Source organism: Bos grunniens, chromosome 7 (assembly GCF_055505025.1).
Source record: "Bos grunniens cultivar Pamir isolate PY7600 chromosome 7, Bosgru_T2T1.0, whole genome shotgun sequence".
Lineage (NCBI taxonomy): Eukaryota > Metazoa > Chordata > Mammalia > Artiodactyla > Bovidae > Bos > Bos grunniens.
Genome location: NC_141171.1, coordinates 47,155,066 through 47,177,950, shown reverse-complemented (window position 1 = coordinate 47,177,950; position 22,885 = coordinate 47,155,066). Strand labels below are relative to the sequence as shown.

The window sequence follows — 22,885 nt, the reverse complement described above, 5'->3', positions numbered from 1 at the left end:
CCACCTTGACTGAGACACTTCCTGCCAACCCCAAATGTACACCCCTTTGTCTCTGCCCACACGCTCCAGACAAGCCCATGGAGCCCGTGCTGCCTTGCCCTGAAGACATGCTCAAGCCAGAGTCCATGCACAGTCTCACTTTCTCCTCACAGGAGCTGTGAGGAGGCACTGGCGTCACCCCAGCGACGGTCACTCTTAGGTGTCAACTTGGCTGGCGACAGTACCCAGTGATTTAATCAAACACTGATCTAGGTGTGGCTGTGAAGCGAATTTGTGGATGTGGCGGCCAACTGATTTTAGGTCAGGGAGTTTATCCTTGATAAATGAGCAAACTTCATCCAACATGGAGGTTTCCCTGAGGAAGAAATTCCACATGGGAGACGAGTGGTTCCAGCCTCCCAGAATGCCCTGCAGATTTCACATTGCCCAGCCAGACCCTACCGTTAGGTCACAAAGAATCTCCTGCTGGTTTTACTGTGTACACCTGTAAAACAGAGACAAGGCGGCTCATAGAGGGCGTAGGGAGGTTTAATGAGACCCTATCTGGTCAGGGGTCTTATGACCCCAGAGCTGTGAGCTGGGGAGGCATTCTAGGAACAACCTAACAGATTGCTCTTGACCTTTCTGCACACATTTCTCATCCCTCCCACCTTCCTGTCCAGTCCCTTGCCTCAAAATGGCAGTGGGGTGCTCATGTCTCCCAGGGCCTGTGCTGAGCCCCATCAGCCACGGACTCTCTCTTCCCTGTCCATCTCCAAGCAAGGATGCTTACTGTCATCCCAGCTGTGTCCCACTCAGTGCCCTGGGCCCAGAGACAGCAGGACCTGGAGGTCCAAGGTCATGTCAAACTCTGCAGGGACCCAGCTCCCTCCAGGCTCAGGATCAAGCCTGCACTGTCCAGCCTGAAAGGCAGGGGTGGGGGGAGACAGTCATCTCTCTCTCAATCCCACTCTGGAGGCAGGTCTTGTACCCAGCCAGGCTCCAGCTGGAGGTACATGCTTACTAGAATCATGATCTAGCTATGTGGAGGGAGGGCTCCCTGGCACCCCCAGTGTCCTGCTAGTTTCCAGCAGGGCACCTGGCCTTAGCACCTGAGGTTGCAGGAAATGGCAGGGGGTAAGGTCTGGAGGAGGGGCCTCTGCTGGGCCCGGCCTTTCTCCCCCACACACAGCGATGTCACATCCTCCAGGCCAGCATGGCACAACGGCTGCCCAGGGCTCCTTCCTCCAAAGCAAGACAGAGTCTGCCACTGAGGCTTGATCCTAAAAGGGCCGAGACAAGTGAGGGCTGCCAGTAGCAATCAACCAAACTGTGCCCCACCATGCTTGGGACACATGCCAGGGCAGTTATGAGAAATCAAAGGTCTCCAAAGAGTGGTCACTTTGTGAACTCACCTTGGAGCCCATCCACGGGTGGCAAGGCTGCCAGTTTCCCCAGGTCCACTCTTTTGGAGGACCACCCAGCAGGTGCTGGGGGAGGGGGTGCTGTCATTCCCTCAGTCCCTCAGTTTGGCACCAAACGGGAAGGTCCCGAGCTGGCAGGCAGAGGCCCCAAAGCCCCGGGACAGCCTCCTGAGCCCAGAAAGCAGCTGCTTGAACTGCTAATGAGCTGCAGCAGTGCCAAGGGTGTGAGCTCCTTTCCAGAAGGAAGCTCTGTGCTCCATCCCCAAACGTGGGCCACAGATCTGCCCATGAGGCTCCCCACCAAGGGAGGTGGGGAGGAGCCGGTTCTCGTGGCAGCCGGGGGCTGGCCAGAGAAGCCTAGACCCGGCAGGACGCTGAGTCTGGGAGGGCTCTGGGCTGCTGCTTGGTCCTGGCATCCCTACGTTGGAGCAGTGTTTGTGGTGCTGCCGTGCACACTGTATGCCACCCTTGGGAGAGAGCAGGTAAAGCAACTGAGGCAAAGATGTCAACTCCCTGGGGTGCTAGGGCCAGAAAGATCCCCCAGTTCCTTTCTTCTTCAGCTCCTTCCCCAAAGGTAGCCCCCAGAGCAGCTTCCACCACAGTGGCAATGAGGATATGCAGATAGGCGGTGCTCTGACAATCAGTGGTGCACATCCCATTTCTCACTTGTCCTTTCTAGTCGGCATCAGTCTCTGCTCTCAGGAAGGTCTCTGTCAGAGAGGGGACTGTTCGCCTGAGGCGCCACAGGGGGCGACTGTGAGAACACTGGGTGAGCTGTGTGCCAGGCAGAACTCAGGGAAGGCCCCCAGGATGGGAGCCTCCTGGTTGCACCCTGAGTCTCTCCAGCCTCGGGTCTCTACATCCTCAACACTCTAGGCCAAGCCCAGGTCCCCTGCCTGCGCCCACCTACTGTACCTGGGCCAGCTGCTGCTCCTGCCTGACCCCCCAAGGCAAAGACCCTGCTCTCTCTCTATCCTCAGAGTTCATCCCCTGCTCCTCTTTCCATTTGGGGACCCTCAGGGCCCTCATCTGGCCCTCTCCCAGCTACATGTGTCATCTCTCAGCTCACAACCCCCACAACGTTGTCTCCCACCTGTCTTTCCTCTACTCGGCACCTCTGCTCAGATGGCCCTGCTCCCCTCTGTTGACGGACCTTTAATAACTCCCCGTAGCCATGGGCATGGCTGTCTTTCTTCTTTGGGTGCTTGTACCTCCTGCATCACTCTGTGCCAGCCTCGGATAATGGGAATTCCGGGGTCCCATCCCTGAGTCTGGTTCTGATTTTCAAGGTGCTACTGAAGTTCTTCATTTGTGGCAGGATTCCTTGCTTTACTTACAGTTCTCTGAGAAAGTCTATTCAAAGCCATGTTCTGACTATTTGGGTCTAGGGTCCATTCAATTTGATGCTCCAAGTCAAAAAATAGAGGTGATTGGCTGTGAAGTGAGGGGGGCCAAGCAGCTGCCAGGATGCTGGGCTGCCTGGGCTCTGCTTCTGGTGCTGCTGTTCACTGGGGGCACCTTGGGCGGGTCCAGGCCTCAATTTCCCCTCTGCCTTTTGTAGCAAAGCAGAAGTCTGAAATTCTGGATCACGAAGATGCCAGAGGTGGATGTCTTCCTAATACACGCCAGCAGAGGGCGCTGCTGCACAGCATTTGGGGCTCTCGAGGAAAAGAAAGGCTTACCTGTGGCAAGGGGGAGGGATTCCTGGCCTACTTTCCCTGGCGCTAGGCTGGCAGTCAGAGCCAGTATACACTTGGGCACTGAAAGAGGTGCTGACACGGAGGCTCAGGAGGAGTCTGAGGGTGCCAGAGTGAACCTCTCAGGGGCCTGATGAGGACTTGCCTGGTGGTCCGGGGGCTAAGACTCCACTCTCCCAATTCAGGGGGTCCAGGTTTGATCCCTGGTCAGGGAACTAGATCCAACACGCTGCAACTAAAGGTCCTGCATGCCGCAACCAAGATCAAAGATCCTGTGTGTCGCAACTATGACCTGGCACAGCTAAGTAAATAAATAAATATTTAAAAGTAAAAAAAGAAATTTAAGACCAGACTTAAGACCCCACACCTTGAAGAAAGAGTCTGGGTAACAAACTCAGCTCTGAACCCACTCAAACCCATGGCTCTCTGCTCCAGGGTGAGCATGAACATGGCAAAGAGCAACTTCCTGTTTTTAAGAGAGGGGAGATGTGAAGGACTCCTAGGACATCTCATTTTTGATGCAACTACAAAGAAAAAGACTTCAAAGAATAAAATCTCAAAACCATATGGATTCGATTTTCTCCAAAACAGAGACTTCCTAAGTGACAAATGATTTGCCAAGGGAGAAGGCTGAAGAGAACCAGCCTTAAATGAGGTTCAAGTTCATTTGCAGGGGAGTGGACAGAAGGGAAGCTGCCCGCTGCCCCATGGTTATGTGGTTCTGCTGAAGCCAGGTCTCCTGGCAAAGCAGGCAAGCTCCAGCCCTCTCTCCACTGCAGGAACACTGCCTAAGGGGACCCCCACCTTCTCCCTCCTGCCTGCCACCCAAGCGCCTCATAATGACCACTCCTCCCCTAACTTTAGACACATAAAATCACACTGGGACCCTTTTCTGCCTTATTGATGGCTTTATCCAACAATTAACCTCTGAGTACCTACCAGAAACCCTGATGCTGGGAAAGACTGAAGGCAGGAGGAGAAGGGGACAACAGAGGATGAGATGGTTGGAAGGCATCACCGACTCGATGGACATGAGTTTGAGCAAGCTCTGGGAGTTGGTGATGGACAGGGAAGCCTGGCGTGCTGCAGTCCATAGGGTTGCAAAGAGTTGGACGTGACTGAGCGGCTGAACTGAACTGAACCTACCAGAAACTAGGTATAATCTGGGGACTGGGGATACAATCATTATCTAGCACATTCCTCCCAAGTGTAGAGTTAAGACTACTTCCCTCTGACTCTCCTACCCTAACTACAGAGCCTGATCTGGTGAATGAGCCCTTTCTCCCCATGAACCCCCAGAATCTGGCACTATATCTTATGGTAGCCGGTCTCCAAGATGATGGTCTTCTGACCACTCACACCCTTGTGAGGTCTCTTTGCACACTGAATTAGAGCTCACCTGTGTGGCCAACAGAGTATGGCAGAAGTGACACTATGTGACTTTGAAGGCTCAGCTGTATTAGGCATCCCAGCTTCTGTCTCTGGGATCGATCATTCTGGGGAAGCCAGTCACCATGTTGTGAGGCTGCTCAGGTAGCCTTGTGGAAAGGCCCACAGGTGAGAAGCGGAGGCCTCCTGCCAACAACCAGCACAGATTTGCCAACCATGTGAGGCAGGAAGCAGATCCTCCAGTCCACAGTCAAGCCTTCAAGCAACTGCAGCCCTGGTCAATATCTTACCTGCAGCTTCATGAGAGATGCCAAGCCACAACCACCCAGCCAAGCTGCTCCCAGACTCCAGAACCTTGATGCTGGGAGAAAATTCATGTTTGTTGTTATGTTAAGCTACTGAAAGTGTTAGTCGCTCAGTGGTGTCTCTTTGCTACCCCATGGACTGTAGCCTGCCGGGCTCCTCTGTCATGGAATTCTCCAGGCAAGAATACTGGAGTGGGTAGCCATTTCCTTCTCCAGGAGATCTTCCCAACCCAGGGATCAAACCTGGGTCTCCGGCATTGCAGGCAGATTCTTTACCATCTGATCCACCAGGGAAGCCCACTGAGCGGCTAACAAACGTAACATAAACATAACTAAGCTTTGAGATAATATGTTACATGTGCTGTGCTTAGTCGGTCAGTCATGTCCGAGTCTTTGCAACCCCATGGACCATAGCCTGCCAGGCTCCTCTCTCCATGGGGATTCTCCAGGCAAGATTACTGGAATGGGTTGCCATGCCCTCCTTCAGCAGATCTTCTCAACCCAGAGATTGAACCCAGGTCTCCCACATTGCAAGTGGATTCTTTACCATCTGAGCCACCAGGGAAGCCCAATATATTACATGGAAATAGATGCTGATTTTGAGTTCGGTAGAACTTCAGTTAGGTACTGTTAGCAGCCCCATTTGACAGAGGAGGCTGTCCAGGTACAGGAGGATTAAATGGCCAGCCAAAGAATGCAGAGCTGGAAAGCATTAGAGCCAGGATCAAAACACTACCCAGCTCTGGAGTCCATGCTCATAACTATTGTGCTTGTATTAAGTGTCTGTGCTCTGTGCGTGCTCAGACGCCAGTCGTGTCCAATTATTTGCAACCCTGTGGACTGTAGCTTTCCATCTCTGTATTCTTTAGTTGGCCATTTAATCCCCCTGTGCCTGGGCCTCCTTCTCTGTAAAATGGAGCTGCTAACAGTACCTAGCTGAAGTGGCACCAAACTCAGTATGTTGTGTGACGTACAGTGCTTGGCACTGTGGTTGGCCCACAATAAGCACTCAATGGAAGTTACTTCTCAACCTTGTTCCAGCCTCTGTGTTCTCACGTGTGTTCATGTCTGTGTTGACCCAGAGCAGCTCCCAGCTGGTGCTAGCTGGATGGATGAGAAGCAACCTGCTCTTGAAGATAAGCCCTCCCACCCTCCCACCCAGGACCTCTCTGTCCCAGATCCTTCCTTCAAACCACTCCCTCAAGAGAGCTCCCAGTCTTGAACAGCTCCAGGGTCTCTTCAGCCCCATGAGCAAGTAAGGTCCCGCCCGCTTGCTCTGGAGATGATGGTGCTTGGCGGCAGGGCTCCCAGCCTGACGTGCACTCTACAAGCCCCACACACAGGACCAGGGAGTCATCCCTGGGGCCCAGCTCAGAAAGCACAGGAGAGGATGGCCCTGGTTTCTAACACACACCCAGACACACCTCCTAACTGTTTGAGGGCAGTGAGGGCTCAAGGATGCCGGCCAGCACAGACCCAGCCTAGACCCAGCTCTGAGGAACACACAAGGGGTCAGGCCAATCCCCTCAGGCCAAGCCAAGGAGTCTTCCAGAAAGGCCACTAGATTTCATCCACCACACTCCCAACCCCAAGTCTCCCAGCCCAAAGGGAAATCGTAGAAAAAAACACAAACGAAACCTTTTTTAAGAAGAAATTCTTGCATGTACCTGAAGTATGAGTGACTGCTTTCTTTCCCGTCCTCCTCAACTTCCCCAATCTCAGGAAGAGTGGGGAGCAGGTGCAGGCATCCCCCTGGTCAGGAACAGAAATCAGCCACCAGGGTGTGTGGGTCAGGAGAAGGGGACAGGGAGCCAGCACTGCATGACAGAGTGGCTGTGAACATGGGGCATGGCGGGCGTGACCGGGCACTAGAGGACGGTTTCAGCAGGGGCCAGCGTCCACGTGCACGGCCCCAGGTGCAGCACATGGTCCGCACCCGCCTGCTTCAGCCTCAGGGCCCTCTGCTGCGGTACACGGGGTGAACCTGCAGTCGGGGCACCAGACAACATGTCCACATGGTCCAAGTAGGCAGGGGCTCGGCAGACATACGCTGCTCCAAAGAGCAGGGAGCTGGAGAAGGAAAGGCAGAGGGGCAGTGAGGAGGAGGGAGGCGGGGGCAGGTCCAGGGCAGCCTGTCGGGCAGCAGCTCACTCTCCCCTGGCTGTGTCAAGACTCCCCGAGGAGGGGCATGAGGGCAAGTGCTCAAGTGCTCAGGGTCCCAGGTCAAATGGACCTGGGTGTGAGGTCTCCCAGCTCTGCTCTCTATGAGCTGTGTGAGCTCAGGCACGTTACTTGACCTCCCTGAGCTTGTTTCTTCAGCTGTAGAATGCAGATGACACCAGTGTTTGCACCTCAGGATTACGGAGATGATCTCAGTGAGGTGCCTAGCATACAGTACGCGCTCCATAAATGGAAGCCACAAGTACTACTCCAAAGCATCAGGTGAGTGCGCCAAGTCCAACCCTGGGAGTGGGATGATTTATTTACAAACCAGTCTCTGAGCTCTGCACCTCTCAAGTGTTCGGGCAAACCCTGCTCCCTCCCCTTTGTGGACGCACTCCTGGGACAGCTGCCCTCCATTGGGCAAGTTTTCCAGCTAGGAGAGAGGAGTGGGAGCAGCCAGGGTCACTTCCTGGGGGTGTGGCTGAACATGGGATGCAGGCTGAGCTCTCCTCTGCTGACTCAGACCCCAGGGTCAAGCCACCCACTAGTAGGGTGCAGGGTCTTCTTTCGAGACCAACAGGAGAGCCTGGGCTTGGGTGCCTCCCTCCAGAGGGGAAAATGAAGGCCTGGGGGCTGCAGTCCCAGGCCAGGTCCAGTCCCACGACAAGCTGAGCCCTGGAGCCTTGCCCCCAGTCACTTCCCCTCCTGTGTGCTGATCATCAGGTGCTGGGGCTGTCTGCTGGTGGCTCCTGCCACCACCAGCTCCTGCTCCCTCACAGTGTGGCTGCCCTGGGCCTGGGCAGCTTTCCTGTGGACTCCTGGCCCCACAGTGGAGAGGCAGGGGGCCCAGGACTTATGTGCAGCCCCTCCTCGGGGCTTCTGTAGTAAGGCACAAATCCTGAAGCATGAAGGAGGAACTGGGGCCTGAAGGCAGCGTTGCTGGAGAGAGGGGCGTCCAGGCCACTGTCATGGGAATGCCCAGCTGAGACCAGCAGGATAGGGCAGCAGGCGGCTGAGTGAGAGCGCCCAGCGGTGAGGTCTGCTGGGCCAGCCTGGGCCAGGGGGAGACAAGAAGGTCAGCCAGGCTTCCAGGTTCTGCCTGACACCCAGGGCTGGCCTGGGCCTCCACTCCATAGTAGCACTAGAAGCAGAAGGGAGAGGCGTGCCTGATCTACAGAAGGGAAGCTCTCAGCGGTGCAGGTCACCCCCTCCACCCCCCGCCCAGGGCTCCCAAATGGGATTAGAACCCACTCATCCCACCACCTCCATCTTGCAGGCACAGGGGTCAGTGCCAGCTTCATGGTGCTGGAAGTGGCTATTAGGGATTCTGTGGGGCACGGGCTTTGGGTCAAATCCCAGGACTGCTCTTGATAGCGGCGTCTCTGGCCAAGTTGCTTAACTTTCCAAGTCTCATTCCATAAAATGGGAATAATAACACCCACCTCATAGGAGTCTTATTAGGAAAAATGAAATGGCACACATGAATCATTTGTCTGGGATCCTAAGAACTAAACAAATAGTAGCTACCACTATTATCTGTCTTTATAAGGAAACCGAGAATCATGAAGCTTAAAACACATTTCCCAGGCTACTTTCCGAGTAAGTGGCCGAGCTAGGATTAAGTGAGGCAGTCTGCCTCTAGCTTCTGTGCTCTTAACCAATGACACACTGCTCCAGCTGGCCATGGGGGGCCTGGCCAACCTGCCGGGGTCAGGGCCCTGGGAGAGGTCTGAAGGGCCCCAGGGCGCCCAGTGCTGCCCCCAAACCCTCTGTGTCTCCCTGACTTGAAGGGCCCAGGGCACCCACTGCTGCCCTGCACACCCTCTGTGTCTCCCTGGGCCCAGGGCGCCCAGTGCTGCCCTGCACACCCTCTGTGTCTCCCTGGGCCCAGGGTGCCCAGTGCTGCCCCACATACCCTCTGTGTCTCCCTGGGCCCAGGGTGCCCAGTGCTGCCCCGCACACCCTCTGTGTCTCCCTGACGTGAAGGGCCCAGGGCGCCCAGTGCTGCCCCGCACACCCTCTGTGTCTCCCTGGGCCCAGGGTGCCCAGTGCTGCCCCGCACACCCTCTGTGTCTCCCTGGGCCCAGGGTGCCCAGTGCTGCCCCGCACACCCTCTGTGTCTCCCTGGGCCCAGGGTGCCCAGTGCTGCCCCGCACACCCTCTGTGTCTCCCTGGGCCCAGGGCGCCCAGTGCTGCCCTGCACACCCTCTGTAGTCTCCCTGACTTGAAGGGCCCAGGGCACCCAGTGCTGCCCCACACACCCTGTGTCTCCCTGACTCACAGAGCCGTCGCTGCTGATTGTCCTTGTGCAGCAGCGGCAGGCCTGCACCTCTCTCCTGGTAGAAGGGCCCCGGGAGCCTGCACATGACCTGCCAGGGAGGGCCAGGCTGGGGAAACTCTCCTCCTTGGAGCGATAGTAGGGGAAGAAGCCGCTGGGCAGCTCTGAGTCCTCCTCTCTGACACTCTGGTCTCCTCCTTGGTCCCTGAAGGCCTCAGGCTGTGGGGCCAACTCCTCCTCAGCCAGGAGCTGCCCGTAGGTGCGGAAGAAGGGTAGGTACTCCAGGGCCACCAGGGGCCCATGGGAGAGGTCAAGGTTGCTGAGGGACTCGCTGCCCCCTGAACTGGTGGCCTGCAGTTTCTGGGATGGGAACTCTGGGCTGTCTTCCTCCAGGAGCCTCGGAGAGGACAAGACTCTGGGCTTAGCCTTGCAGCTCTCCTGGGACATCTGGGAAGAGAAGAGTGTTCCATCTGTCATGGCACCCAACTCCCTCAGCCCCTCCAGCTTTCCCTCCCCTGCTCCTGCCAACGCTAGAGGCTAGAGGGGTTTTCCAAATGCAGCTCTGCTTGGTTAAACCCAGGGTGGCTCCCAGCCAGGGTCAGGTTACCCACAAGCCCCAGGGCACCCAGCCTGCTGGACCCGAAGTCTCACAGTGCCTCCTTCTCCCTCCTGGAGACGCCAGTCAGCCTTCTGTCCTTCCTACAGTCATAGCAAGTAGGTCCTGCTCCAGAGCCTGTGCCCAAACCTGCTCTTAGCCTCTCAGCGAAGAGAAGCATTTCCAACCCCCACCTCCTCTAGCTGACTCTGAATCACCTCGCCCTTCACTTCTACACTGAAACAGTTTTTTTGATCAGAGGTCTGCCTGCTCCATGTGTGAGCAGTCTTTTCTCACTCAACTGATACTTTTCCAACAAGTGATGGGTCTAACTTGCTGACTTTCAGTGCATCTAGAATGCCCTATGGGCTTCCCAGTGGCTCAGCGGTAAAAAAAAATCTGCCTGCAATGCAGGAGCCACAGGAGTCACAGGTGGGGTTGATCCCTGGGTTGGGAAGATCCCCTGAAGGAGGGCATGGCAACCCACTCCAGTATTCTTGCCTGGAGAAGCTCCATGGACAGAGGAGCCTGGTGGGCTATGGTCCATGGGGTCGCAAAGAGCTGGACTTGACTGAAGAGACTTAGCACACGTGCACATGCCCTACACTCTGTCTACTCCAGCCATGCAGACCTTCTCTAGGTCCTTCTTACTTGCCAACTAGCCTTTGCCACAGGGCCTTTGCATGTGCTAACGCTCCTGCCTGGACTCTCTCCCCTCTCCTTTCTCCTAGCTGACAACTTCTCCAGCTCCTGGCTTAGGGTCTCTTCCCTAACTCCTGGCTTGGTTGTGTCACTCTACCATTGACTCCCACCACCCTGGGACGTCTCATTTCAGAGCACCCATTCCTCTGCTGTGAAACATTTATCTGCATGATTACTCGATTAATGCCTTTCATCTCACTGTTTATAAATTCCACCTAGGCAGAAGCAGCAGCAGGCAAGGCCCATCTGTCTTCTATATCCTTGGAGTCTACAACAGCCCTGACACACAGTAGATACCAAATAATGAAAGAATAAAAGGAAGGTTGAAGTGAAAGAAAGAGGAAAAAAGAAAGAATGCTGACCTGGGCTTGGCCAGGAAAAAGTCCTTTCCAGACTCAATGTCACCAGGAGGGAGAAGCCATGTCTTAGGGCAGGGTGGGGTGGAGAATGAGGAATTGCTGTCCAGGCCCTGAGGGGACAGAGGTACCCAGAGCACCTGTCAGTGAAAGGCCAGCCCATGTTCCACCTTTGTTTGTCAGGACCATGGGTATATAGTGGGGTCTGTGGGTTGCGCACGTGGCTTCTGGGTCACACAGGAGGGACCTACTGTGTTCTGACCCTGGCCTTCTTGATCCTTGATGGGGCCTCTGGGCCTGGAGTGCCACCTTCTGCCACAGGCCATGTGGTCCATGCTTGCCCCAACTCCTGTGTACAGCTTGAGCACAAGGTCCCCGTCCCAAGTCTTAACCCTTGGTCAGTGCCTGCTACCCTGCTGACAGTGAGCTCCTGGAGACAGGGGACCAGGCCCTCCTCTGAATCACACATGCCCCACTCAAGCCACTTTTTCTGAGTTTCTGCCACTCCCCAGACACCCCATGGGCACTCCCAGAGAGTCCTGTCTCTCTGGGAGTCCTTAGAAGCACATGAGGACAGACTCGCCTTTCCAGCTTTGCTGGGTCAAGAAAACAGGACAGACTAGCAATGGTGCCGGGGTTTGAGCCTGAGTCTGCCCTGCTCTGAAGCCTTTTCACCGTGACTTACATGGCATCGAGAGTTGAACCACATCCCCTGTAAGATAGGAGGTCCTAATCCCTGGTAGCTGTGAATGAGGCCTTACTTAGAAACGGGCCCTTTGCAAATGGAACCCAGTTAAGACGAGGTCATCCTAGTTTAGAGTGGACTCCAAATCCAATGACTGGTGTCCTTATAAGATGAAGAACACTTGGACACAGACACAGGGAGAATGCCACGTGACAATGGAGGCAGAGATCAGAGCAATGCTGACACAGCCAAGAAATGCCAAGGATCGCCAGCAACCAGCAGAAGCTAGGAGAGGGGCAGGAACAGACTCTCTTTCTGAGCCCTGAAGAAGGACCCAGCCCGCACCTTGATTTTGGCTCCTGACCTTCAGAACTGTGAAAGAAGCAGTTTGCACTGTGTGAAGCACCCAGTGTGCAATGACTTATTTCAGCGGCCTAAGACACTACTCACACGGGTTGGGTGGATGGCTGGTTGTGTGCATGAAGGGCTCTGACACAAGGATAAAGACTGGTAGGGCTCTTCTGGCGAGCAGCTTGTGGGGAGAGGCCCATCACCCTCTGTGGGCTGGGCTCACCTAGGCCTTGCCCTTCCTGCCATGCGGTATTGCTGGCCCAGTGTGGAACTCCCAGTGGTGGGCCAACAGCTCTCCCAGACCTCAGTCTTTCCCACCTGGGTCCTGGCTCCACTCCACCAGCCAGCCTGGACTGAAGGAGGTCAGAGCTGCCTCCACTAACTCTCCAAGGGGCTCAGCCAAAGGTGGCCAGTGCACAATGCTGTTTACACTATCTCCCCCCAGATGCTACCTCCAGCGGCCGTTGGAGAGTCAGCAGCAGCCCTGAGTCATGATAAGATCAAGCTTCATCTTCAAACTCTGGGTGAAAAGACAAAGCCTCCTCAGCAGGTCCCTTCCTCCTGGCCTCCTCTTCCCCCTGGGAAACCTCTGTGCCTGGCAGAGAAGATTCCATCATGAAGTCACAAGGCCTGGTGCCAGGCAAGAAAGCCAGATGGCTGTTACCATGGAGACTCCTGCCCAAGCACCCAACACCTTGATCATCTCCTGCCTCTTAATTCAGCTGAATCCAGAGCCTTCCCAGAGGCTCAGGGGGACAAAGGGCAGGCAGGCATCTTCCGGAAATCAGATCAGTTCTCCATGATGGGGCCAGTGAACTCACTGGGAGACTTGTGCCCGGAGACTCACAGAGTCCCCCAGGGCCTCCAGCAGAAGGTGAGGAGGGGTCTTAAGTATCTATTCTGCTGCCTGGGACCATCTGGACTTTTCCTTACCTGGATGCCTCAGGCTCCTTGGGAATGCAGCCAAAGCCTGAATCTCTGGTCTCCATCTCTGTGGCCCCTCCTCTGTTGTTCTTCCCTGGTCACTAGTGAGCACGAAGTGAGACGGCTGTGCAAGGACTGATTGTGCCAAACGTCTACCTTCTCCCGTGGAGCCAGCAGCCCCAGCTTCTCTCCCAGGCCTGGTGCTCCTGCTCAGAGAAAAGAGATAGGCATTTGTCATCACTTGCCTGGTTTCTTACCCCACTGAATGATTCCCACACAGTCCTCTCTACAGACTTTCAAGCTGCAAAGTGCATCACTATTAGGCCACCGTACAGATTGGAGACTTGAGCCTCAGTAATAGGACAGCCTGGAGAAGCAGACTTCAGAGTTAGTCTTTAGCCTAAGGGCTCAAGACAGGAGATCCCCAGCCTACCATGGAGTGGAGGTGAGGGGCACAAGGCCTGGGCGTCTCCAGGACCACAGGTTTACCCAATGGGAGATTCCAAGCAAAGTGTGACTCAGTGGACCCCTAGGCCCAGGCAGGACTCCCCCATCTCTCTGTCAGCTTTTCTCTTTTAATAGACTCAATTCCTGAATCCATATGGAATTTATTTTTTGTAAGTGGTAACAGATAAGGCTCTAGTTTTTATATGTTGAATGGTTAGTCAGTTGACTCAACATCATTTATGGATACATCATTTCTCTCTCAACCTGATTTAAAATACCAAAGCATAACCCACATTCTAAATTCTTAACTGTTTCAAACTTAAGTCAGTTTCTTGAAATTATTGTTTTGTCCCTCTCTTTGACTCGCTTGGTACCAATGCCATATTATTTTGATCTCTTTAGTTTTATAATAATTTTAATTCATGTTATATGCTGCTGCTGCTAAGTCACTTCAGTCGTGTCCAACTCTGTGCAGCCCCATAGACAGCAGCCCACCAGGCTCCCCCGTCCCTGGGATTCTCCAGGCAAGAGTACTGGAGTGGGTTGCCATTGCTATAATCATCTTTAAAAAAAATCAAGGTCTAATTTATATACATGGTCCACCAAAAATCTAAGATCATGGCAGCTTGTCCCATCACTTCATGGCAGATAGGTGGAGAACAATGGAAACAGTGACAGACTTTATTTGGGGGCTCCAAAATCACTGCAGATGGTGACTGCAGCCATGAAATTAAGACACTTGCTCTTTGGGTCTGAGCCACCACGGAAGTCCCTTTGGAAAAAAGGCTATGACAAACCTAAACAGCATATTAAAAAGCAGAGACATTACTTTGCTGACAAAGGCCCATATAGTCAGAGTTATGGTTTTTCCAGCAGTCATGTATGGATGTGAGAGTTGGACCATAAAGAAGGCTGAGTGCTAAAGAATTTATGCTTTCAAATTGTGATGCTGGAGAAGACTCTTGAGAATCCCTTGGACAGCAAGGAGATCAAACCTGTCAATCCTAAAGAAAATCAACCCTGAATACTCATTGGAAGGACTGAGGCTGAAGCTGAAGCTCCAATACTTTGGCCGCCGATGCAAAAAGCCAACTCATTGGAAAAGACCTCGATGCTGGGAAAGATTGAGGACAGGAGGAGAAGGGAGAGACAGAGGATGAGATGCTGGGATGGCATCACCAACTCAATGGTCATGAGTATGAGCAAGCTCCAGGAGATGGTGAAGGACAGGTAAGCCTGGTGGGCTGCAGTCCATGGGGTTGCAGAGTCAGACATGACTGAACAACAGTAACAAATCTATACACCCATGTGACAACCCTAAAATTAATATACAGAAATACCTCTTTTCAGGTAATCCTCTCTCTGCTTCCCAACTCCAAGCAACCACCGATTTGCTTTTTGATGGTAAAGATACATTCTAGAATAAATGGAACCACACAATATGTATTCTTTAACATGTGACTTTTAGTTCCACATTTTAAGACTCATTCCTACTGTGGCACAGTTTGCTCCTTTTTATCGGTGAGCAGTATAACATTGTATGGCATGACAATGTGTTTATCCATTCATCTGTGTAGAGGCATTTCCATTGTTTCCATTATAAATAAAAAGCTGCTCTGAATAGTTATATACAGGACTTAACACGGGCATAGTCTTCAATTCTCTCAGGTAAATATTTTGAATTCAAATAGCTTGATCACAGGCTTCCCTGGTGGCTCAGTGCTAAAGAATCTGCCTGCTAATGCAGGAAGCACAGGTTCGATCCCTGGCCGGCAAGATTCAACATGCTGCAAAGCAACTAAGCTCAACAGTGACACAACTATTGAGCCTGTGCTCTGGACCCCAGGAACCACAAACACCTGAAGCCCTCGTGCCCTAGGGCCTGTGCTCCGCAGCAAAAGAAGCCTGCGCACCACAACTAAAGAGTAGCCCCTGCTTGCTCCTGGAAAAAAGCCTGCACAGCAGTGAAGACCCAGACAGCCAAAAATAAATAAATAAAACCAAATGAATGAAAAAAAAAAACAAAACACAACTTGGTCACATAGCAAGTGCATATTTAAATAAGAAACGGCCAAACTTTCCAAAGTGGTTACGCCATCTTTACATTCCCAACAGCAATGTATGAAGGTTCTAGTTGCTTCACATTCCTGTGTGTTGTGTGTGTGTTAGTCGCTCAGTCGTGTTCGACTCTGCGAACCCATGGACTGTAACAGTAGCCTGCCAGGCTCCTCTGTCCATGGAATTCTCCAGGCAAGAGTTCTGGAGTGGGTTGCCGCTCCCTTCTCAAAGGGTATCTTCCTGACCCAGAGATCAAACCCAAGGCTCCTGAATATTGCAGGCAGATTCTTTAAAGCCTGAGCCACCAGGGAAGCCCATCACACGTTCTCACCATCATTTAAAAATGTTGCTATTCTAGTGGGTATGTAGTGGTATATCTTTATGGCTTTAATTTGCATAAATTACTAATGATATTTAGCATCTTTTCATGTGCATGGTCTTTTCCTAATGCTGGGAAAGATTGAAGGCAGGAGAAGAGGGCAAGAGAGGATGAAATGGTTGGATGGCATCACTGATTCAATGGACATGAACTTGGGCAAACTCCAGGTGATGGTGAGGGACAGGGAGGTCTGGTGTGCTGCAGTTCACAGGGTTGAAGAGTCAGACCCGACCTGGAGACTGAACAACAAACACGGGCATGTTGTCCATTTATGTTATCTTCATCTCTGTCCAAATCTTTTGCCAACTCTAACAACTCTATTGTTATTGTTAAAGTCCTGGTGGGACTTCCCTGGCAGTCCAGTGGTTAGGACATGGGCTTTCAGTGCCAGGGACCCAGATTTGATCCCTGGTCAGGAAACTAAGATCCCACAAGTTCAGCATGGCAAAAAAAAAAAAAAAATTAATGTAAACTGAATCTATTCAAAGTGTACAATTTGATAAGTTTTCACTTATATCCACACTTGAGAAACCATCACCACAATCAGGTTAACAAATACTTTTATCATCCCCCCAAATTTCCTCCTGCACTTCTGTTCTGTCCCTCCCTCAGGTCCATCCCCAGGCAACTGACTTGCTCTCTGTCACAATAGATTATTTTTCATAGTTTATCCTTTTGGGAATTGGTAGAGCCTCTTGAATATGTCAGTTTCTTTCACCAAATTTGGGAAGCTTTAGGCCAAATATTTGTTAAATATTTTCTTTCCAGCTTGCTTCTCCTCTCCTTCTGGGACTCCAATAACACACATGTTATTTTTTAAAAATACGTTTTCCCACAGATCCCTGGAGTTCTGTTCATTTTTTCTAAGTTTATTTTTTTCTCTGTTCCTCAGATTGTTTAGTTTCTATTGATTTCTCCAAGTTTACAGGTTTTTCCTCTTGCCATCACCAATCTGCTACTGAAATCATCCAGTGAACTTTTTAATTTCAGATTTTGAATTTTTCCGTTCTAACATTTCCATCTGGTTCTTTTTTATAGTTTTATTTCTCTGTTGAGAACTTCTATCCTTTTAATCATTTCCAATATTTTTTTAACCTGCTGGAACACAGTTATCACATCTTTTGAAGTCTTTGATAATTCCAACACATGGGTTACCTTGATTCCTAAGTTGCTTCAGTCATGTCCAATTCTGCGACCCTATCGACTGAAGCCCGCCAGGCTCCTCTGTCCATGGGATTCTTCAGGCAAGAATACCGGAGTTGGCATGCCCTTCTGAGGGGATCTTCCTGACCCAGGGATTGAACCCACGTCTCTTATGTCTCCTGCAGTGGCGGGCAGTTTCTTTACCACTACTGCCACCTGGGTTACCTTGGAACTAGCATCTGTTTTCCCTTGAGAACTGGCCACATTTTTCTGGTTCTTTATATGCTAGGTAATTTTGAAATGTCCTGGACGTTATGAATATTATGTTGTAGATTTGGGTCCTGTATAGAATCTTCTGGAGACGGCTGATGCTTTTGTTTTAGAAGGCAATCAATTCAGGTTCAAGCTGCAAGTTCTGTCTTACCTTCTGTATGCAGTGGTTCAAATCTGAGTTCAGTTTTCTAAGCCTTTGTTGTCTTGCAGTGGTGGTTTGGGTCTGTCCTGTGCTTACATTATTTAGTGAACAGGCTAAAAAGATGGGTCCCTGAAAGCATAAAACTCATCTTAAAAAGTTTTCATGTACCTGGTTTAAACCTGAGTTTGGCCCCAAAGCTTGGCTGTGCTGCTTTGGGTCTGTCCCACTCATGTGTAGCTCAGGGGTTAGGTCAAGACTTAACACTAAATACACTACTATATATAAAACAGACAACCAATGAGGACCTGCTATAGAGCACAGGGCACTCTACTCAGTGCTCTCTGGTGCCCTAAATGGGAAGGAAATCCAGAAAAGAGGGGCTACGTGTATACGTATGACTGATTCACTTTGCTGTACAGCAAGAAACTAACACAACATTGTAAAGCAGCGATATTCTAATTAAAATTATTATTTTATTTTTTTTAAAAAGGACCTCTTTTCTGGCCCTCTCTCCTCCTAGATTTCCTCCATGTTCTCTGTCCTTCCAGGGTCCACCTCCTGCCACTGCGGCTTTTGCTACTGTAGCTGGCCCTCTATGTAAAGCAGACAGACAAACACACAGAGAAAAGAACGTGGTAAAACCATCCCTGCATGGATCACTTGTCCAAGTTTTGACTCTTCTCACAATCTGTTTCTACTTTTTAGAGTTCTTAGGTAGTTGGTTTTTGTACCTTGTTCAGAATCTTGAATTACAGTCAATGGGAGGAATGAACGATAGTAAGCTTATGCTATTATGCAGGCACACAAACCCCCTTTTCAAAATATATATATTTTTGTAAGGTTGTCTTACTGTTATGTTGTAAGGGCTTTTATACGTGCTGGATGCAAGTCTTTTGTCAGAAATAGGAATTGTGAATATTTTCTACCAAGCTGTGCCTCACCTTTTCATTTTCTTAACAACATCTTTCTAGGGGACAGAAATTTTAAAATTTGATGAAATACATTTTTTTTTCATTTGTGCTTTTGGTATCCTTAGAAATCTCTGCCCACCCCAAGTCTGTGAATATATATTTCTGTGTTATCTTCTGGAAGCTCTATAGCCTTAGCTTTTATATTAGGTCTGTGATTCTTTTGAGTTAATGGATATGATTTGAGATAGGAATCAAGATTTATTTTTCCATTTGGATATTCATTATGACAACACTACTGGTTGAAAAGACTTTCCTTTCCCTCATTGAAATACTTTAGCATCTTTGTGAGAAATGAATCATAGATGAGTAGGTCCATACTTCCTAGACTCTCTGTTCTGTTTTGTTGATCCATACATACCACACTGCCTCGACTACTGTGATCAGAGTTTCTAGATCCTGGCACTACTGACATTTTGAGCCAGATGATTCTTTGTTGTGGGGGTTCTTCTGTGCACTGTAGGATGTTTAACGGCATCTACTCTCTAGATTCCCTGGTGGCTCAGACAGTAAAGCGTCTGCCTGCAATGCGGGAGACCTGGGTTCGATCCCTGGGTTGGGAAGATTCCCCTGGAGAAGGAAGTGGCAACCCACTCCAGTACTCTTGCCTAGAAAATTCCATGGATGGAGGAGACTTGTGGGCTACAGTCCATGCGGTCATGAAGAGTCGGACACGACTGAGTGACTTCATGACTTCACCACTCTCTAGATACCTGTAGCGCCCATCCCTCCTGAGTTGTGACAACCAAAAATGTCCACAGACATTGCCAAGTGTCCCTGGGGAGGGGGGAAATAGTCTTCAGTTGTGAACCACTGCTATAAATTCATTATATGCCTTGAAATAAGCTATGGGGGTCTGTCAGCTTTAGTCTTGAAAAAAAATATTTTACAGTTTTAAAATATAAAAATCAACATATGGTATGTCCTTTGCATTTTCATATAAATTTATGTTAATTTATAAATATTTTAAGTTATCTCTCTCTCTCTTTTAGTTAATAAAATGTACCCTATTGAGTGTACAGATCTACAAATTTTGACAAACACACACCAACATGTAATCTGACCTTAATCAAACTATAGAACCATTAAACCTCCTATGTTGTTGATGGGAATGCAAATTGGTATCACCACTAGGAAGAACAGTATAGAGGTTCCTTAAAAAACTAAAAATAGAGTTATCACATGATCCAGCAATCCCACTCCTGGACATATATATACAGAGAAAACTACAATTCAAAAAGATACATGCACCCCAATGTTCATTGAAGCACTATTTATAATAGCCAAGACATGGAAGCAACCTAAATGTCCATCAACAGATGAATAGATAAAGAAGATGTACATAAATACAATAGAATATTACTCAGCCATGAAAAAGAAGGAAATAATGCCATTTGCAGCAACAAGATGAACTTAGAGATTACCATAGAAGTGAAGTAAACCAGGCAAAGACAAATATATAATATTGCTAATATGTGGGACCTAAAAAAGAGAAAGATACAGATGAACTTATTTAGAAGACAGAAATAGACCCACAGACATAGAAAAACCAACTTATGCTTACCAAAGGGGAAAGGAGGGTAGAGAAGGATAAATTAGGAGTTTGGGATTAACATACACACTTTACTATATATAAAATAGGTAACCAACAAGGACCTACAGTATAGCACAGGCAACATTACAAAATACTCAATATTTTGTAATAACCTATAAGGAAAAAGAATTTTAAAAAATATGTATACGTGTATATGTATAACTGAACCACTGTGCTGTACTCCTGAAACTAGCACAACATTGTACATCTCCTATATGTCAATAAAAAATAGAGAACAGTTTAATTATCCCCCTAAAATCCCTTTTGCTCAGTGGTGTTCTAGTAAACCAGCTCTCAAAAACAAACAACACGACCAAGCTCTGATGGTTCCTTGGTATAAACACTCTCACCTGGCTGATCTCAAGACGCTAACATGGCTCAGTGTCAAATCAAAGATCATGTATGAAATGAGTCGCCAGTCCAGGTTCGATGCACGGTACTGGATGCTTGGGGCTGGTGCACTGGGACGACCCAGAGGGAGGGTTGGGGAGGGAGGAGGGAGGAGGGTTCAGGATGGGGAACGCGGGTATACCTGTGGCGGATTCATTTCGATATTTGGCAAAACTAATACAATATTGTAAAGTTTAAAAATAAAAAAAAATTAAAAAACAACAAAAAAAAAACAAAGACTTTTATACACACCAGTCACAGTAACGGACAGGTACCACTAGGGGCGCTATAGCTCTTACCCAAGCCCTCCTCTTTCTCTGACCCTTGCCTCCCCCTACACCTCTTGCCTCAGACAGTGCCACGTGGAGCCCTACTGTGTGGCTGCCATGTCACCCATGAACTGTTCCTTCTGGGGATCTACTTCTGACCTGTTTCCCAGTCATGCTCACTTAGACCCTTAAAATTCTCACCCAGACAACTGCACCCTCTTTCAGCTGGTCCCAACCTTCAGATACTCCCCTGCCAACCCAACCGGCTCCCAGACCTCTCTTGCTAAAATTCTGATTTTATCCTATCACTGTTTTTGCTGAAATACCTTGGATGGCTCCCTCTTGCTTAGGAAACCAAATCCAAATTCTTTGACTTGGCATTCTAGGCCCTTCACCATCTAGCTCCTCTCTCCACTAACCAAGTGCCCCCTGGGAAACTGAACTTGCGACGCCCCTAACAGACGTGGCACGCTGCCCTCTGTGTCGCTGTCTCATGGCAGCTCTACTCCCACCCGAGCAAGCCAGCAGCCTTCCTCCAAGAAACCTCCTAGGTGACCCCAGAGGCTGTATTAATCTGCTAGGGCTGCCAGAATACAATCCCACAGACTGGGTGATGTAAACACTCAAATTTATTTTCTCGCAGTCCTGGAGGCCGGAAGTCTGAGGTCCAGGTGCAGGCAGGGCTGATTTCTTTTGAGGCCCTGCTCCTCCCCTTACGGATGGGTCCCTTCTCTCTGTGTCGCCCCACGCGCATGTCCATGTCCTAGTCCCCTCTTCTCATAAGGACACCATCATGTGCCTCTACAGGCTTCCAATGGTAAAGAATCTGCCAATTCAGGAGACGCGGGTTTGACCCCTGGGTCAGGAAGATGTCCTGGAAAAGGAAATAGCTACCCACTCCAGTATTTTCGCCTGGAGAATTCCATGGACAGAGGAGCCTGGTGGGCTACAGTCCATGGGGTCACAAAGAGTCAGACATGACTGAGCACGCATACACATAAGGACATCATGGATTAGGGCCCCTCCTAATGGTCTCGTTCTGCCTTCACTGTCTCTTTAAAGACTCTATGACAGATTCATGTTGATATATGGCAGAAACCAACACAATATTGTAAAATAATTATCTTCCAATTAAAAATAAATTTAAATTAAAAAAAAGAACTTATCTCCAAATTACATTTGAAGGTACTAGATGTTAGGCTGTAACATGTGAATTTAGGGGGATACAATTGGGCTCATAACAGGTCTTCATCCCTCTTCTGTCCCCCTTTCACAGACTGTGCACAGATAGAACGGCCTCCTGCCTCCCTGGATTCCCAGAGCCGCTCCTGTGCTCCCCTGTCCTCTGCAGGGACTTTGCCACTAGCCCTCTCTGAGTCTCAGAGTTCTCAGCTGTGAAGTGGGAATAATAGCAGCCTAAGCTTGTGACAAGAATTAATGTAGAGAATAGTCATAAATGATAAGAAGAATGCCTGGAACACAGTAACCTCCCTACCAGATGACAGTAATTATTACTGTTACCTCTCCCATGGGTACCCAGGCTCCTTGTCCACAACTTCTCAGAGTACCCCAAACCTCTCAGCTCACAGGACCTAGATGGGGACATGAAGAGTGACCTCTCCCACAGGGCTGCCAGGGCTCTGAGGACATGGGTCAGGAATCTCTAAAGTGACAGATAGATCTGTGCAACCCCATAGACGGCAGCCCACCAGGCTCCCCCATCCCTGGGATTCTCCAGGCAAGAACACTGGAGTGGGTTGCCATTTTCTCCTCCAATGCATGAAAATGAAATTGAAAGTGAAGTCACTCAGTTGCATCCGACTCTTAGTGACCCCATGGACTGCAGCCTACCAGGCTCCTCTGTCCATGGGATTTTCCAGGCAAGAGTACTGGAGTGGGGTGCCATCGCCTTCTCCAACAGATAGATAGGAAGGAATATTGTGTAAATTATACATATAATCTGACATTAACCTTTGTACTTATTTTGTGTGTGTATTTTAAAATACCAGTCATAAAGCCAATCAGCTATTATGGAGATATTCTATTACTTCAACACAAATTTTACATAAAATGTACTGACTATTACTTTTAAATGAGAAGGAAGAAAAATCGTATGCCCTACAGTTTCCTCAGAACTCTTTCAATGTAACTTTCAGTGGGGAAAATAGGTACTTTCCTTGTTATCCACAAGGGGGAAGACTGATTCCATTTCTTCTGGAAGGCACATTTTGGGTCATCATTAAAGATCATTTTAAACTATTATTTCTGATTTTTTTGTGTGTGACTATTTCTTTCAAAGAAATGAAACTTCTATTCATGCAAGACATCTTTTTTTATTTTAAAGCTGACAACTTACAGATGGCCACTGGTTTGA

General features: G+C 49.8%; 1 protein-coding gene across 1 annotated transcript; it reads right to left on the bottom strand.

Annotated features, from left to right (window-relative positions):
* Positions 1–7,237: 7,237 nt before the first annotated feature.
* LOC147369404 (uncharacterized) lies at positions 7,238–9,712 on the bottom strand. Its single transcript, XM_086413622.1, has 2 exons — positions 9,239–9,712; positions 7,238–8,009 (listed from the first exon to the last, which is right to left on the bottom strand). The coding sequence occupies exons 1-2, from the start codon at positions 9,710–9,712 to the stop codon at positions 7,731–7,733; spliced, it is 753 nt and encodes a 250-aa protein (XP_086269748.1). The 3' UTR covers positions 7,238–7,730.
* Between the last annotated feature and the right edge of the window lie 13,173 nt (positions 9,713–22,885).

Coding starts and splice junctions, on each gene's coding strand:
- LOC147369404 (XM_086413622.1), bottom strand. CDS start 9,712: ATGACAGATGGAACACTCTTCTCTTCCCAGATGTCCCAGGAGAGCTGC. Junction 8,010..9,238: donor CAATCAGCAGCGACGGCTCT/GTGAGTCAGGGA, acceptor CCCCTGGCCCAG/GCTGGCCCAGCAGACCTCAC.